The 17,879-nt window shown below is 43.6% G+C and overlaps 1 protein-coding gene across 2 annotated transcripts; it reads left to right on the top strand.

Annotated features, from left to right (window-relative positions):
• Positions 1-332: 332 nt before the first annotated feature.
• ift81 (intraflagellar transport 81 homolog) lies at positions 333-14,933 on the top strand. 2 transcript variants are annotated; one of them, XM_029277812.2, is made up of 19 exons: positions 333-536; positions 571-770; positions 862-965; positions 2,170-2,350; positions 2,437-2,526; positions 2,687-2,752; positions 3,060-3,170; positions 4,362-4,446; positions 4,955-5,118; positions 5,207-5,302; positions 6,821-6,967; positions 9,363-9,512; positions 11,557-11,685; positions 12,289-12,378; positions 13,307-13,393; positions 13,496-13,567; positions 13,709-13,794; positions 13,988-14,033; positions 14,136-14,933. In XM_029277812.2, the coding sequence occupies exons 2-19, from the start codon at positions 627-629 to the stop codon at positions 14,316-14,318; spliced, it is 2,031 nt and encodes a 676-aa protein (XP_029133645.2). In that variant the 5' UTR covers positions 333-536; positions 571-626; the 3' UTR covers positions 14,319-14,933. The 2 variants fall into 2 exon arrangements, with proteins under 2 accessions (XP_029133645.2, XP_020492080.2); XM_020636424.3 differs by having other exon boundaries at positions 333-770.
• Positions 14,934-17,879: the final 2,946 nt, after the last annotated feature.

Genomic DNA, 17,879 nt, shown 5'->3' with positions numbered 1-17,879 from the left:
CCTTTTTTCTGTCCTTCATTAAAATGCCGAATTTTATTCTGATATATTCTAAATTTGGAGAATTTAAGTCTTTTGCAGATATCCAATTTTGAAATGAATCCCAAAAAGTTTTTGTAAATTCAAATAAAATAAATGTTTTTGAATCAATTTCACCATCACAGAACATACAGGGTTTTTTTTCAATATTACATCTTTATCTTAGGAATTCATTACAAAGGTACAAGTTTCTTTTGCTTTTGGTGAAATCGGGAGAGTTTAGATATTCAGGAAGTATGCGCATCATTCACGCAACATAACTTCCTCGAACGTACTGTCGAAGCTACTTCCGGTTAGCAACCAATCCACCGTCTTGGTTTCCATGGGGCCCTTGACAACCAGCGTTACCTCCTTAGTATTTACAGGCTATGGTTACCTCTCTGTACGCTAACTAGGAAGTCGAAGCATTTAAAAGACGGACAAACAAATCTAATCTACATTTGTATTTATATTTTTTTTAAACGTTGTTTTCCCGCGTCACCTGCCGGCCAAATAAATCGGTTTGTACCGGATTCTTTTTAGGCGCTAACGTAGGTTAGCTGGCTAACCCACTGATTCACGTACAGCAAGGAAGTTTAATATTGAACAAGATGAGTGAACAGCTCAAGTTCATCGTTGAGCAGCTGAACAAGGATCCATTCAAGAAGAACTTTAACCTCATCACGTTTGACTCTCTGGACCCGATGCAGCTGCTGCAGGTTTTAAACGACGCCCTGGCTGAAATAGACCCCAAGGTGTGCCGTGAGACTTTACATCATGTAGTCAGACTGTAACAAACAGTACAGTTCATTTATTAATCACTACACTGCTAACTCCTTTCTTTAGCAAGCTATAGACATCCGTGAGGAAATGCCTGAGCAGACAGTGAAGAGGATGTGCTCTCTGCTGGGCATGCTGAAGTACAAACCTCCTGGAAACCTCTCTGATGTGTAAGTCTTTATACTGATTATTAAAGCTCGTTGGGAAACATGTATTTGATGTATGATAATCGATGACATTATGGATTTTTTGCCCTTTGATATTTATTCAAACATTCTTGTTAAGTGACTTTTTATAAGTTTGAATCTATCACAGGCTGGTGTGATGACACTCACTTTTCAATTTGGGTATAAGGTTAAATGAATCAACATTTATTGCGCTTTATCATAAACCTTGATCATGACCTTTGGCGGCAGTAGCTCAGTCTGTAGGGACTTTGGTGGGTCGCTGGTTCAAGTCCCGGTGGCGACCATAATATGGAGGTTGGTCTGGGAGCTGGAGAGGTACCAGTTCACTTCCTGAGCACTGCCGAGGTATCTCAGGTGTGCTCGCTGTGGGCAGCCCCCCCCTCCCAATTAGTGCAAGTGCATGTGTCCTGTTTGTACGTGTTTGGTATTTTCAGCCTATGTGAGTAGCATGTTTAACAACGGCTTAAAATGTAATTTGCCCTCACGTATAATAGAATACATCTTCCCTGTCTGCACTTACGCTGCATTCAGGTGCTCCTCGGATGGTCCCAGTTTAAAAGCTGGGAAGTCGTTCTTCTGACTTCAGTGTGTTCAGGTGTTTTCAGTTCTGAAAGTCTGAATGTTGTAACAACAGGAAAAAACAGCGTGGATGCTACAAAGAAGATGGTGTGTGTCATGTCTCTGTTATGAATTATATTTGATCAAGAAGTTGACGTGCAATGTGTGAATTAATAAGAAGTATCTTAACATTAACAAAACCTCTTTTGCCCGCCATGTGGATGACGAATCAGGCATCTTATTCCTTCCTGAGTTCCAGAGTCATAGTTCTGACTTGAGCAGGCGTTCATGTGAATTTTCAAACTCTGAGACTTGTTTTTCCGATGTGTCTGACACCACATGAATGCAGGGTGAGCAGCTTCAGGTGATCATCAATCTCAGTGGCTCTCTGATTGGCTGTTTGAAAACTGAGGCGGTCTCTTTGGTTGTATATATGGTCATGTTTTCTCAGTGCCATGATGAAGGTCAGTTAGACCGAAACGCTGTATGATTGAATACATTTGTCGGAAATAAAGCGAGACAGTGTGCGGGAGCCTCTCTCATTGTCATTCATTTTTTAAATCCTATAACTCATCCATCATTGTGTTTGTCTGTGTCTCATCATGATGTGCTCCCTTCTCTAATGCAGGAGCAGCTTTAGACAAGGTCTGGTGACGGGCAATAAGCCTGTGGTTCATCCAATCCTCCACTGGCTGCTCCAGCGGCTTCCTGAGCTCAAGAAGCGGGCGTATCTGGCTCGATATCTAGTCAAACTGGAAGTGCCTGCAGAGTTCCTGCAGGATGATGTTATCAACGACACCTATCACCAGGTTCTCCATACATCAATAATAGTTTGAATAATAATGATTGTTTTTTAAAAGGCTTAACAGACTATGTGTTCATGTTAATGTTCCAGTATGAAGAGCTGGTGGAAGGCTTTAAGACATATCACAAGGAGTGTGAGCAGTTACGGACGTCAGGCTTCTCCACAGCAGAAATAAGAAAGGTCAAGATTACATCACTATTTATTGCATATTTGTAGTGCCAGGCTTTGCTAGGTGTATAGCTGTCACATGCTGACATGATTTATTCTCCTTTTTACTGTCTTAATGTAAAGATTATTACCCCTTAAATAACTGGTTCAAATAATTCCTCTGAAACAACAGGACATCGGCTCCATGGAGGAGGAGAAAGACCAGCTGATCAAACGTGTGGAGAGACTGAAGAAGAGGGTAAGGCAGAGCCGTTCACAGAGGGCCCTCTCAGGCGTCTAATGCTTGACAGGCTTTAGACCTCTGAGGAATGAAAACATGACCCCAAACATAAATTATCAGCTCCTCATTTAAAACCTGACAGGAATCTGACAAGCTGGAAAGCTGCCTCAGCAAGGCTGTGCAATGAGGTGCTGATTTGACGGCTCTTTCTTGTTGGCCTTTGCCAACGAGTGAAAGCTGACTCTGTTAGAGACGCTTGGTTATTTCTGCTGACCGTGTGAAGCCTGCTGCTGAGAATTCTGAAATGACTCTGTGAATCCACTAGGTGGAGTCAGTGGCCAGCCATCAGCGGATGCTGGAACAGGCCCGACAGCTACGGGTGGAGAAGGAGAGAGAAGAGTCTCTGACGCACCAGAAGCAAGAACAGAAGAACCAAGTAAAGACTTCACTTCCACACTTTTGTTTATTTGTTTACACCTGCACTATGAATTTCTTAAATTCTTCTTTTAGTAATTAACTGCAGGAAAAATAGGCTTCAATATTAAGTGAATCTTTTCAGTATAATGTTTTTTAACACTTTAAATTAAGGCCACAATATTCACCATTAACTAGCTGCTTATTAGCATGCTAACTAGTAGCATACTGGCTGCTTATTAGACATTAATAAGCCCTTATTGATGCCTTATTCAACATGATAATCATCTATAGCTGACAGGTCATTAACTAAGAGTTTCCCCTCAATGCCCTACTAATTACTGATTATTGATAGTCAGTTAGGAAGCTGTTTAACATGAATTATGATCTTGTTTTTTATTTTGTTTACTTCTACCAAACTAAGGGCCAAACTAATCAGATAAAAAGATTGTATAAAGATAATAATTCATGTTCAACAACTTCCTAACTGACTCTCAATAATCAGTAACTAGGAGGGTAAACCTGTTAGCTTTAAATGATCATCATGTTGAATAAGGTATGGCTGTGGCTCTGTTGGAGTTGGTTGTCTCTCAACCGGAAGGTCAGGGACCGTCCGTGGTGGTCTTGATTTAAAATCTGGAGTCCGCCCAGTCTGAGATCGAGACATGAACGAGTAAAACATTTTTTGATTCAGAGGCAAGACCGAGACCTTTAAAAAGTGGTCTTGAGACAAAGACCGATCTCGAGTACTACAACAGGCAGGACGCTGAACCCCAAGTCGGTACCATAGGCTGTGTGAATGTGTGTTAATGATGAGATGGTTCTGATGTATAGCAGCCTCTACCATCAGAGTGAGACGTAGTGTAAGAGAGCTTTAAGGGGTTTAAAGACTAACACATAGTGTAGCTATATTAGCTAATGTTAGTGCAGGTAATGTTCCATCCTTCATCAACCACTGGATATTAATGAGTCATTAATGTTACACAAACGAATGCTCCTGTATCACCTGTCAAGTGTGTGTGTGTGTGTGTGTGTGTGTGTGTGTGTGTGTGTGTGTGTGTGTGTGTGTGTGTGTGTGTGTGTGTGTGTGTGTGTGTGTGTGTGTGTGTGTGTGTGTGTGTGTGTGTGTGTGTGTGTGTGTGTGTGTGTGTGTGTGTGTGTGTGTGTGTGTGTGTGTGTGTGTGTGTGTGTGTGTGTGTGTGTGTGTGTGTAGCTGTTCCAGGCAGAGCAGAGGCTGCAGAGAAACCAGCAGCAGTTGAAGGATTTGCGCCAGTCTTCAGCAGATTCCAATCCAGAGAGTGAGTCCACACATCCTGCTGCTGCCTCTGCAGGAAACAGCTGGATGGGAAGTTCAAGGACACAGGGGAGCATTGAGAGGGACCCTCAACGAATAGGCTTTGATCTGTTGAGACCCCTTTAATTGTACTGATCTTTGAAGTGCTAGAATGGAGCTTATGTGATGTCCAAATTGACTCCTTTTGTTCCTTCATTTGGCTCTCATTGTGCTCTTCAGCCGGGGCAGAGATTTACACATTTGCAGCTCCTAAAATGATCTTTGCAGTGCAGACTTGGTTGAGCGGCACGATTAAAGTCACTTATCACAATGACTCTCTGCATGTCATAAAAAAAGTATTCTGATGTCAAACAGTGACGATTACATTTTGAAAGACAAGTTGAATACAGTTGCTGTTATACTGGTGTGTTTTTTTTAATACCTTTATTGAGCCTTCAGAGCTTCAGAGAGCCTGATGGGGTTTCAGGCACATCAGGCCTAAAAGTCTTAGTTCAACTCTCCGTCTCTTTCAGGCTTAATGAAGAGGCTTGAAGAGGAGATCAGAATCAACTCCTACATGGTCTCTGAGAAGCTCCCCAAAGAGCTCGAGGGTATGAGGCGTACAGTCCAGTACCTACAGAAAATCACTTCAGAGCCTGCCATGGGCCAGGCCGATCTCCAGGAGCTGGAGGACCAGGTCAGGATCCAGTTCTGGGTGTTGCATTTGAATACCTTTTGTGTTGTGAATATGTCTGCTCACTCTGTATGTGCTCTCGGTTCCACAGATAAAAGGAGTTGATTCTCAAATAAACCAGCTGATTGAAAAGAGGATGATGAAAAACGACCCCATGGACGACAAAATGGCCCTGTACAGGCAGCAGGTCTGGACTCTGACTCGTTTTCTTCTTCTTCTTGTTCTGCTTGTCTTGCGTGACCTGTGTGCTGTTTGTAAGGTTGTTTGATGTTAAACATTCCCTGTGGGGGTTTTCTTTTGTAGACAAACAAACAGTGTTCAGATGAAGTGTTACTAACCGAACCACAGAAGTGTACGTTCCTTTGAGCTCAAACAAACGTTTTAAATGTGTTTCCTTTTCTGATGACATATTTGAAAAGAGGATTTATTACCATTTCTGTGCACTTGCAGGAAGTCTCCTCCTTCACGCCTTTGTTTGCGTTTGGCAGCTTATTTTGCATGTTGTTGTTATGCGCATGCAAAGACAAACAAAACAAGGACAACACTCATCAAAGAACAAGTCGAGTCTTTAAGGGTCCTTAGAAAAGATTCACCTAGAAGGTTAATGATGTGTAAGGACATGAGTTTATCGACGTATTGGAGGAATAAGAACGTGCAGGTCATGTCTCTCTGTGAGGGAGGTTTGCTTGTATGAAGTTATAACTTCAGGCACGAGATTGTAAATATAATCTGAACTGTTTAGTTCTTAGGAAACCATTGTGGTTAAAGCGGATGCTTGTTATACAACTGATATAAACCCTACTATATGCCTTGATAGTTAGGTTTAATGTCCAGGGGCGTGTCCAGACTTTTCTGACTGGGGTGGCCCACCTGGGGCTCTGACTCATGCAGGGGTGGCCTGACGTTTTTTGGGCACACACACACAAATTAATTTAGTTTTTTTTTACCTTTCTATCCCCGCTAATGATCGGTACTTTTAACCAACACAATCTGGCAACATGTAAATCTTCTTAGCTCGATTCTTGAGGGACTCAAACAAACGTGTTTGTGCAAGGTCACAATTTAAAGTACTTAGAAAAGTTGCAAAAACACCTTTATTGGTAGTTAAGTCAATCGTAAGATCAACAGTGTGCTCAAGTTTATCCTTGAATATTCTAATAATATATTTATTCACAACTGAAAGAACTACTAGCAGCCTGTTAAAAACAGCCAGAATAGGGGCGCTGGTAGCACAGTGGTTAGTGCGCGCGCCCCATGTATGGAGGCTTTGGTCCTCCAAGCTGGCGGCCCAGGTTCGAGTCCAACCTGTGGGTCCTTTCCCGCATGTCATTCCCCACACTCTCCCTGATTTCCAACTCTATCCACTGTCCTGTCTCTACAATAAAGGCACAAAAAACCCAAATATAAATATAAAAAAAAAAAACAGCCAGAATAATTGATTGTACTGAAGTCCCGCCTCTAATAAGATAAATAGCCAATCATAGATTTGGATTTAGGGATGGCATCTAGGGCGGCCAATCAGATTTCAAGGGGGGTTCATGCCACCCATCTGGATACGCCCCTGGGCATCTCATCTAATTTTTCTACCTCGTCCAGCTTGTGTCTTTCCCTTTTTTTTGTTTTGATTGCTTTGAACAGTTTCCCAGTCACTCAGTGCACACTCGTCTCTCATGTTTGTTTATGCGATGTCATGTGGCTCCGGCAGGCCTCCATCATCATTCGCAGGAAGGAGTCGAAGGCGGAGGAGCTCAGGGAGGCGAGGGACGATCTGGCTGCAGCAGAGAGGGAGCTGAAGCAGAGGAGCAGCCAGTCACAAACCTCAGATGGTGAAGAGGTCATCCGGGGTGATGAGGTACACTCACAAAAAGAATCTCTCTTTATATTTCAGTGCTGTGATCTACAAGTACACAACGTCACACCTTGTTTCTGAGACAGCTGAAAGCCGCTAAACATACAACATGACCGAAGGACTGTCTTCTTTGGAGATCACTGTTACCACCAACAGCAGCGTTTCTAGCTTTATCTGAGGACACACTTTTTCTAAACCGCAGAGAACACAAGAGGCTATTTCTGCTCTTATCCAAACACAGACCGGCTCACTGTCTAATGTTACTTTTCCCTTTTCACTCACTCTCCGCCACATTCCCATGCAGAGCTAAAAATAGAACACAACAGAGAAGAACCAGATCGAGGACCTGAAAGTTAACCTTTTCACCGACTCCTCGGTGGAATCACTTTCTTAATTCAAGTCAGCTGGACACCTTTCAAAAGCTTTGTCTTTATTTCTCATGACATGGACGTCCTCTCCCTTTCAGACACACGGCATAGTCTGTCTAAGCTGTCACATGAGGAGATATACCATTTATCATAAAGACTTATTCACATTATGTAATCTAATATACAACAACCTTTATATTTGATTATGCATTACACATGTGCAGGATCTGCTAACATGTATTTCCACCCTCCTCAGTCCATGTTTAACATCAATAACACATTTGTATTACAGTCGATTTCAGACTAACAGATGTAGCTTTGTTTTCGTATGAATTAGTGCTATACAAATAAAGATTGATCGTCCTTTGGGTATGAATGAAAGGACGGGTGGTAGCTGTATGTAGAGACAAAGAGGCTGCTCGCTTATCAGCCTGCTCTGTAGTTTTGGGACATCAGCCATGGTGGAGATGATCACTTTATCAGAGGTATTTTCCATTCTGCTGCTGGTTATGTGTCATCACATGCCACCCACCAACTGCAGGCTCTGTGTGAGAGGGGTGCACTACGCCTGCACAGCATGGGCTGGCCAGTTACATGAACCCACTGTATCAACCAGCCCCGTCCCACCAGCTGCACTGTATCAACCAGCCCCGTCCCACCAACTGCACTGTATCAACCAGCCCCGTCCCACCAACTGCACTGTATCAACCAGCCCCGTCCCACCAACTGCACTGTATCAACCAGCCCCGTCCCACCAGCTGTGGTTGAGAAACAGTCACTGGTTAAAGTGACGTGCTTTATCTTGAATTATACAGTTGATCTTTTTTATCACTGCCTTTTAGTCGTCTATCGTATAGAAAGAGAAACTCTGTGTTGGATTCTGTTCTACTGTATTCATAGTGTAGCAGACAGACGGTGCTTTGACGGTTCTGTTGGCCAGTTAAGCTACAGTTGTTTAGGGAACACACTGTCGGGAACACTCTGCAGTATTATTCTGCCGTGTTAATTCCTCTCTCAGCCATGTCTGCCCTTGATGTCCCAAAATATACAAAGAATAAATGTACCCACCCACACTTTGCACACACTCGCTCACTCATACACACATGAAGCTCCACAGATCCCAGAGGACATGAAGCACATGTGCAATTTCTGGGGCTGTTCTCCTGTGTCCATGTTCATTTATAGCTGCTCTTCATAGTGGAGGAGTTTCATTGTGTCCCAGCAGACAGTCGGGGCGGGGAGTGACCGAACATCCACTAGAAGCGCTACTTCTGCCAGATGAAGCTGTTTGCTCTACATAGCTGGCTGTGAGTCTGAAAGGATCGAGTGACTGTTCCAGATCGTGGCATGGCCCGCTGTCACTGCTGTTCTTTAATCCCGTCCCTCCCCTGGCTCAACCCTTTGTCTTCTCCTGTGGCCTTTCACAGAATCTCAGCTGTGCTGGACACTGGCTGACAAGTTTCCGCTCTCTTAACTAAAAGGAACATTAACATCCTTGTGTGTGTCTTCGATTTCAATAAACAACATAAATGAATTTGATACATGCATCACTGCGGGGTTAGATTTGCTTTAAAGGAACTCATATTTTAATATCAACAATGGATGAATCAACTTCCTGTGTGTGACAGGGTCAGTTGTACTTCTATAACCTCGATAATTAAAAAACGTATTGGATGTCCAAGCAGCTAGATCTAAAACAGACCGGACACTACCTGCCTGCGTCTAGCTTATAAACTTGGTAGAGCATTTAGCAGCTTAACAGACACATAATATTTTCAGGAGTTGTCAGAGACCTAGTCTTAGTCTGAGATCGGACTGGACTCACATTTTCCGTTAGCCTGGATCACAACTCCTGCTGCAGCTTCTCAGAGTGTACATACAGCAGCAGCCGACACTAACCACGTTGTTTTTGTAGTTTAGAAGCTGATTATAAGCCTGTGTTTTCATTTCAACATGACACTCTCACTCTCTGTATGCAGGTCTGAAGTTTTTGAGTATGAAGGTAATTTTTTTTTTCTCTGTTTACAAAGCTGAAACGTTTGGTGATGAAACTGCGCAGCAAGGGAACGGTGTTCAAGAAGAAACGCCACGAAATGGCTGAGCTGAAAGCGGAATTTGGGGTCCTGCAGCGTACAGAAGAGATTCTCAAGCAGAGACACGAGACCGTCCAAGAGAAACTGGTAACTCACACACCAACACAATTGGTTTATCTGTTTTTGGAGTGGCTGCACCGTACAGTGGTTAGCGCTGTTGCCTCACAGCGAGGAGGTTCCTGGTTTGAATCCCTGTCTGACAGGAGCCTCTCTATGGAGTTTGCATGTTCTCCTCGTTCATGTATGGGTTCTCTCCGGGTACTCCAGCTTCCTCCCACAGTCTAAGACATGCTTGTTAGGTTAACTGCTGACTCTAAATTGTCTGTAGGTGTGAATGTGAGTGTGACTGGTTGTCTGTCTCTATATGTCAACCCTGTGATTGGCTGGTGAACAGTCCAGGGTGTAACCCCGCCTCTCAACCAATGACAGCTGGTTGAGAGGCGGTCCTCTCAAGCCGTCCCCGACCCTGAATGGGAAAAGCGATATAGATAATGCATACATGTTTTTTGGGGTGAGTGGGGACTCTTTTCCTTTAAAAAGAATAATAATAATACAGACATGACAGGGCCGGAAGCTGAACCTGCAGCCAGTTTGAAGAGGACTGCAGCCTCTGTCCATGGAGGGTCTGCTCTACCAACTGAGCTAATCCACGCCGCATACCAACTCATTTTAAACTGTGTGAAGTACAGGTAGACTAAACAAGATTTAAATGTCCCTCTTTTGAAATCTGTTTTGATTCTACAGCACAAGCAGTAGGTGATTACTCGGTCAGAGAACATGAGTAATCACTTTGAATGTTGCACACTTGTTTTTGGGACCAGAGATATCCTAAGTGCTCTTAAAGCCCTCTGTGCCCCCTTGCACTTAACCTGAACCCTGGCGCCCATGTCCCTGAACTCATGCTGCTGTTCTAAATTAGCCATTTTGACTTGATCTCCCCATTCACGCCATTTGTGCTCACAGAGAAGTGATAGAAGTTTCCTGGAAACGGCTTCACGCCTGCGTGCGGTTCCAGCACCTGACCTGTTCATAAACTGTCTGACGCAGGTTGAGCTGCTATTTCAGATGTCTGCATCCCTCACTAGGATTCTTTTTAAATCAATGAAAGTTTCCCTCTGATCACATGTTCAGCTGGCCATGCATTTGTTCTTTTCTTTGACTGAACCGTACTTCATGCATGTTTAAATCATGCTCATACAGTCCAGTGGCTGATGTGAAGAGGGAATAGCTCTGCTGACCTCAAGTAACCTCTAGTGTAACAGACTCAAAGAGTTTTTTATGTCACAGCACCAGGGAGATCAGGGTTTGATCCCCAGCTCCTGCAGCTTCATGTCCGTTGTGTCCTTTGGCAAGACACTTAACCCCAAGTTGCTCCTGCTGCTTATTTGGTGGCGTATGAATGTGTATGAATGGATGAGTTAATACTGATCGGTGTGTGAATGTGTATGAATGGATGAGTTAATACTGATGGACTCTTTACACAGCAGCCTCTACCATCAGTGTGTGAATGTGTATGAATGGATGAGTTAATACTGATGGACTCTTTACTCAGCAGCCTCTACCATCAGTGTGTGAATGTGTATGAATGGATGAGTTAATACTGATGGACTCTTTACTCAGCAGCCTCTACCATCAGTGTGTGAATGTGTATGAATGGATGAGTTAATACTGATGGTCTCTTTACACAGCAGCCTCTACCATCAGTGTGTGAATGTGTATGAATGGATGAGTTAATACTGATGGACTCTTTACTCAGCAGCCTCTACCATCAGTGTGTGAATGTGTATGAATGGATGAGTTAATACTGATGGACTCTTTACTCAGCAGCCTCTACCATCAGTGTGTGAATGTGTAGGAATGGATGAAGTAATACTGATGGACTCTTTACTCAGCAGCCTCTACCATCAGTGTGTGAATGTGTAGGTGGTTTTAAAGAGCTTTGAGTAGTCAGAAGACTAGAAAAGAAATATACAAGCTCAAGTCTATTTACCATTTTGATGCCAGCATCTGGAGTTACTTGTTGAGACTGATATACTGTTTGTTTAAGTGTGTTACCGTTTGATTTCATTGCCTGATCTGTTGATGGACGGACGAGTTACCACGTGTCTCTGTTTGTTTTTGTTTTTTTAAGCAAACTCTGGAAGCGGAGAAAGGCATATCTGGCTACAGTACCACTCAGGAGGAGTTGGAGAGGGTTTCAGCCATCAAGAGTGAGCTGGACGAGAAGAAGGGCCGCACACTGGATGACATGTCTGAAATGGTAAATGTATTGAGAGAGTGATGCCAAATCCACCTCCATCCATCCCTCCATTATATATACTGCTTTTTCTGTTCGGGGTCGAGTGGGGCTGGAGCTGATCCCAGCTGTCAGTGCATGAGGCGTGGTTACACCCTGGACTGTTCGATTGAGCTGATGTGAGAACTCAGCGGGATATTCTCCGGAGAATTCACCTGGAGCCAGTGGGAGGGGGTGGTGACCTTTATTCCCTGTGATCGCTGCACGACCATAGACTGTCTGCACGCCACCTCTATTATCTCTGTGCTCTAATAAACCTGCTGCTGCATGTTTCCTGTTCTCCAGTATGTTCTTCTCCACTCTTTAGTTCACATTGAGATTCTCTTCAACTACACGTAGCATTGATACAAAGACACATATTCTCATTATAGCATCGTATAGCAGTTTTTTTTGCTTTGTCCGCTACTTCCGCGTTGTTCTTTTACGCACATCTTACCTCAGGAGACCCTTAAAATCTTCATCCTCTTTGTTGATCCTTAATCAAATAACCTGCTGTTTACCTCACTCTGTGTGTTTCTTTAACTCAACTGTTAACCCTGTGTGTGCTGCTTGCTTTGGTTTTTACAGGTGAAGAAGTTAAACTCTCTGATAGTGGAGAAGAGATCCGCCCTGGCACCAATCATTAAAGAACTGCGCACACTGAGACAGCTGGGTCAGGTGAGCATGAACTTTATTTTAATCAATCAATCAATCAAACTTTATTTGTTCCTCACTTTTCATACACAAATGTATCCCAAAGTGCTTTACATCAACATTTAATCAAACAGCAACAACATGATTCCCTCCCCCACCCCTATCCCACAATCCAAAAACTAAGGTCAAAATAACTAAATAAGAAACGTAATGAGGAAACGCTATCATTTATTCTAAATTTACAACACCTGTGTTTCAAGAAAACATCAAAATCATAGGAAGACTTGCTGCTTGATCAAGTTACAATGAGGACCCTTTAAGGGCACACTCACACTATGACTAGTTGCCGCGTAACATGCTTAAACCGATTGCCCCCTTCCCATTCACCCTTAACACAGCGAAAGAATCCAGAGCAGAAGGTTAGCATTACATGTTATAAGGGGGATATAATTAAAACCAATTCATTTAACAGAACACAGAATGATGTTTTACTGTGTAAAATAAAACTCTCATACCGCAGAAACGGTCTGTGAGTCTGTCTTCAGTTTAGGATCTTTATTATCTTCCTGCAAAGCCACGCAGAGTTAACCCGTGTTTGTGTGTCATCATGCACATGCTCCCTTAACAATCATTTGCATTGTCCATTAATCAAAAGCACAATGAAGGGAAACTGAGCTAAAGCAGAGGATTACATTTTCCTACATGTGTTCCCAGAATCACTCTTCTATTTTACTGCCTAATGTCCGCTAATGAAGCGCTGCAACAGGAAGACATAAATAGCCGGTTGTAAGAGCGTGCTGTAAGTTTAACCGCTGTGACGCTGCGCTGAAGTGAAACAGCTCTGAGAGTGTGACAAGAGTTGTGAGGATGGTGAATTCTATGGATTTGGCCTGCACTATATTTAACAGTTTGTGTCACTCGGGTTCCTGTGTTTGGATTCTTATCTCACCAGGAACTGAGCCAGGAGTATGACGAGAAGAAGGTGCAATATGAGAGTTGCACTGCTGGTCTGGAGAGCAACAGATCTAAACTGGAGCAGGTATCACCTTTATCAAATGTAGATTTACATGTGTATATACTGTGAGTTGTCCCTCAGTCCAGTAACAAACAGTCTGTCTTTGTTCTCGTTTCTCATTGACAGGAAGTGAAAGCATTGAGAGAGGAGACAGTGCAGGAGGAGAACAGATATCATTACATCAACTCCATGTCAGAGGCAAGTTTGTCATACTCTGAACTTTGAGGATTAACCTGCAGGAGGGGGAAAAAATTATGACAGTGCTTTGCATTTGACCCGCCCCTCTTCCCCCCCATGGGACAATAAACCCGATCTCTCTCTCTCTGTCTTTTTTTCCAGATCATTGAGATGCAAATACAGCGGGCGGCCGAAGAGATGAAGGCGTATGTGTCCTCTGATCCGCAAGAGAAGAAGAAAGCCATCAGGTGAGCACACCGAGCCAGGCCAGCAAGCTGTTTGCAAGACAAATATCAACATCAAGGAGCTCTTCTTACACCGCCTGTCACATTACACTCTTTACCACACCGTGTGATATCAAGATGTTTTCTGATACGCCTCACCTTTCTCTAAATCACTGAACATGTGGACTATCTTAATAACCTGCTGCTTCCTCTGTAGGGAAGTGTACCTGAAGAACATCTCAGAACAGGAGCTACTCGGCAAGGTGAGAGAACGTGTGATGAAGACTTTCTTCTGATTGGATCGTTGTTACGCTTGTCGGCTGTTCACTCACTTCTCTTTGTTTTTTTCTCTTTGCGGCCTCCAGAAGTTACGCGAGAAACAGAAGGTGGTGAGGGAAAGCCACGCTGCCAACATGGAGCAGATGACACTGTGGCGGGACCTGGAGCAGCTGATGGAGTGCAAGAGGCAGTGCTTCATAAGATCTCAGAGCCAGGCGTCCATTGGTCAGGTGATCCAGGAGGGCGGAGAGGATAGGCTGGTGCTGTGAGGACACATCAGGGCTGCAGGTCACCCATTCATTAACGTCTCCATCTTTCACTATAACGTTGTTATCTTCCTTTTGTTAGCGACCGCTAAGCTACATTCACAGAACAGGAGTGAAGCCTCATGATTCATATTTACCTTTATCTCCAGCTGCACATCTGTGCACAGGGCACCCATCCATCCTCACTCTCTCATCAAGCTTCAGGTCATATTTAAACGTGTATGAGATCCTCTCCTTGTTTCTTCTCGATGGAGATACCGTCAGAGGAACACAGCACCAGAGGCATCGTAGGACCCAGGCTTTCACTTTCTCTCGACCCCCGAGGAGACGTCTACATCTTTGAGAATACACATCCATTCAAAGTGTTCAGAGATAATGACGAACAAAGTGCTGCACTTAGGCCGAGGCTGCTCTCAGGCTATTTCAGGCGCCACTCTCATGACCTTGGTCAGGGTGTGTGGAAACACTCGGACCCCCCCCCCCCCCCCTGGCTTTAAAGAGTGCAGGTGAAAAAGTCTCCTTAATCTGCCTGTTTCTACTTTATATCCTGTAACAGATCCTCAAAATATTCAGTATTCACAGATGTTTACTGTCTTTCTATTAAACATTATTTAATAACCGTGTCTCATGTTTCATTCATTTGTCGTCCTCAATCAAACTCTGAAGTTGTCTCATCAAACATTTCCACTGATTTAGAAGTATCAGTATTAATTTATAAAGTGCAGTCGGCAGATTTAATATCGATTCTTACAGCTTGATGCCTTCATCATGTCAGTGTAGCAGAGCACAAAGATCCTGTCCTGAGGTTTGACTTCATTACTAACCACTGTAGCACACACCAGGTATCCATGACGACGACTGTTTATGCGACTCGAACAGATCAAGTGTGCATTGTAATAAAAGCCGCTCGATGTCCGCCGTATCATGGTTACAGCAGCTCGTGCGTCTCGTTAACATGTGTTAACAGACGACGCACGCCGCTCTTCTGAAACATCTGACACTTAAAGACACGGCGAGGGACGGGAGCTTGACCTTCTGCCCTCTCACCTCTCAGGAAATGTTGGCTGCCTTTACAACTCTTATCCAGACGGGTTCGATTAATTAGGAATACTGTGGTGCTATTTTTTCATTTAATTTGTTTTCTTTCGTTCTGTTGAAGCAGAACAAAGTGGAGGCATCTTTTCTCTTCACTTAACGGAGAATGAAAAAACGTAAACGTATAGATCTGCTTCTTGTACGAGGAAAAATAATAGAGAGATAGAGATAATTTATAGTTTATTGATCCCGAGGGGAATTCAAAGCATCCAGTAGCCGCTTACAAAAACAAACATCACATAAAACATTTGTTATCCAACAACACCCGCTGCGCCCCCCCTCCCATATTTATATTTTTTAACCTCAGCAAAGATTTACAAAAGCCCCTGCAGGGGTCAGAGTTCAACCCGTTCTATTAAAAATTAGACTGAGAACATGTGCATAACCCCCGTGTAGGAATAAGACTGATGCCAAAATTCATACTTAAATAGGTTCATACATTTGGTGTCGCAGTTTCTCGGTCTGTAGGGACTTTGGTTGGGAACCGGAGGGTCGCCAGTTCAAGTCCTGAAATTGGTCTGATATCTGGTGAGCTTCCAGTTCACTTCCTGAGCACTGCCGAGGTGCCTTTGAGCAAGGTATTGAACCCCCCCCACCAGCTCAGGAGCGCTCGCTGTGTGAAGCCCCCTCACTCTGACATCTCTCTGTTAGTAGTGCATATCCATAGTGGTGTTGTTCCCACCTGTGAGCTCAATCACCTCCTGCTCAGGTGCTCCTAATTATCTGGTATGTATTTAAAGGTCACATATGATGCAAACTACACTTCACCATGTTTCTCTAACACTCGTGTCTCTAGTCTGTCTACAAACCCCCCAATGATGAGAAAAGTCCATCCTCTCCGTCTTTTGCCTGCTCCACTTTTCAGAAAATGTGTGCTCAAACAGGCTGTTTGGAGATTTTCCCTTCATGACTTCACAAAGGGCAGTAGCCCCTCCCCCAGGTGGGTGACACTCCCACAGCTAGGTGTTTGTTCTGCCCTCTGAGTCTGACTTCTCACCGTAAACAATAGGACATGGAGTGAGAAAGACAGAGACACCCAAGCCCTTCCAGAGAGGGGAGTGGTCAGACACAGCTCATTTACATATTTAAAGGTACAGACACAGAAACAGCCTGTTCTGAGCAGGGCTGAAATAGAGGGGTTTATAGACATGATCAAATACAGGATCAGAGTGGATTTAGAACAAGAAACTTCACACACATGTTTTGAGGAGCTCTGAGACTAATATGTGATCTTTAAATACCTGACTGTGTGTGCTGAGGACAAACGCACTAACGGGACAACTCAAGACTACTTTTTTAAAAGTCTCAGTCTCGTTTTGGAATCCAAAGCGTTTTCACTCGGTTACTGGCCTGACTCCAGATTTTAAATCAAGACCACCACTGATAGGCCGTGTTTCCACTTGTTAATATAACCGCTTTTTAATTTTCATTAATAATTAATGATACCTTGCAGACATTTTCATGAAGCGATGTTTCAAAGTGCCTCCTGGACTTCTCCTGGTAGGATCTGTAAATCTTTAGTCAGGCTGTGCATGAGACACCTGAGACGCTGATGTGACTTTTTGATCTCTACTCTTAAATTCCCCCATGTTAAAGAAAAGCATGGGACCCTTTTGAAGTGTAAATGAGGTGGTAATACAGTAACAAGGGGCCTCTGTGTGTGTGTACCTGATCATGCTGTGTTACTTTTCACCTCAAAGATGTGGGAGAGGTGACATGTGATCACTCCTTTGGAAAGCTGCTTTTAACACAACACCTGACAATGTAGGAGCTAATTGTGGCTCGATAGATAAAAACAATAATTAAAATAAGAAAAGGGCGGGTCGTGACTCAGGGTCGGTCGTCTCTCAAACGCTCCTGCAGCAACATGTTCAATGTGTCCTTGGGCAAGACACTTAACCACAAGTTGCTCCTGCTGCTTTGTCAGCAGCGTATGAATGGATGAGTTACTTCTGATGGTTTCTTTACACAGCAGCCTCTACCATCGGTGTGTGAATGTGTATGAATGGATGAGTTAATACTGATGGACTCTTTACTCAGCAGCCTCTACCATCGGTGTGTGAATGTGTATGAATGGATGAGTTAATACTGATGGACTCTTTACACAGCAGCCTCTACCATCGGTGTGTGAATGTGTATGAATGGATGAGTTAATACTGATGGTCTCTTTACACAGCAGCCTCTACCATCAGTGTGTGAATGTGTAGGAATGGATGAAGTAATACTGATGGACTCTTTACTCAGCAGCCTCTACCATCAGTGTGTGAATGTGTATGAATGGATGAGGTAATACTGATGGACTCTTTACTCAGCAGCCTCTACCATCAGTGTGAAACCGCTTTGAGTAGTCAGAAGACTAGAAAATAAATATACAAGCTCAAGTCCATTTACTCTGTCATATGTTGCATTAGAGGACAGCATGTTAAGTAGAAACCTCTCTCGGCCCATGAGAAGGACAAATAGAGCTGA

Source organism: Labrus bergylta, chromosome 2, assembly GCF_963930695.1.
Source record: "Labrus bergylta chromosome 2, fLabBer1.1, whole genome shotgun sequence".
NCBI lineage: Eukaryota > Metazoa > Chordata > Actinopteri > Labriformes > Labridae > Labrus > Labrus bergylta.
This window is presented reverse-complemented; position numbering and strand designations above follow the sequence as displayed.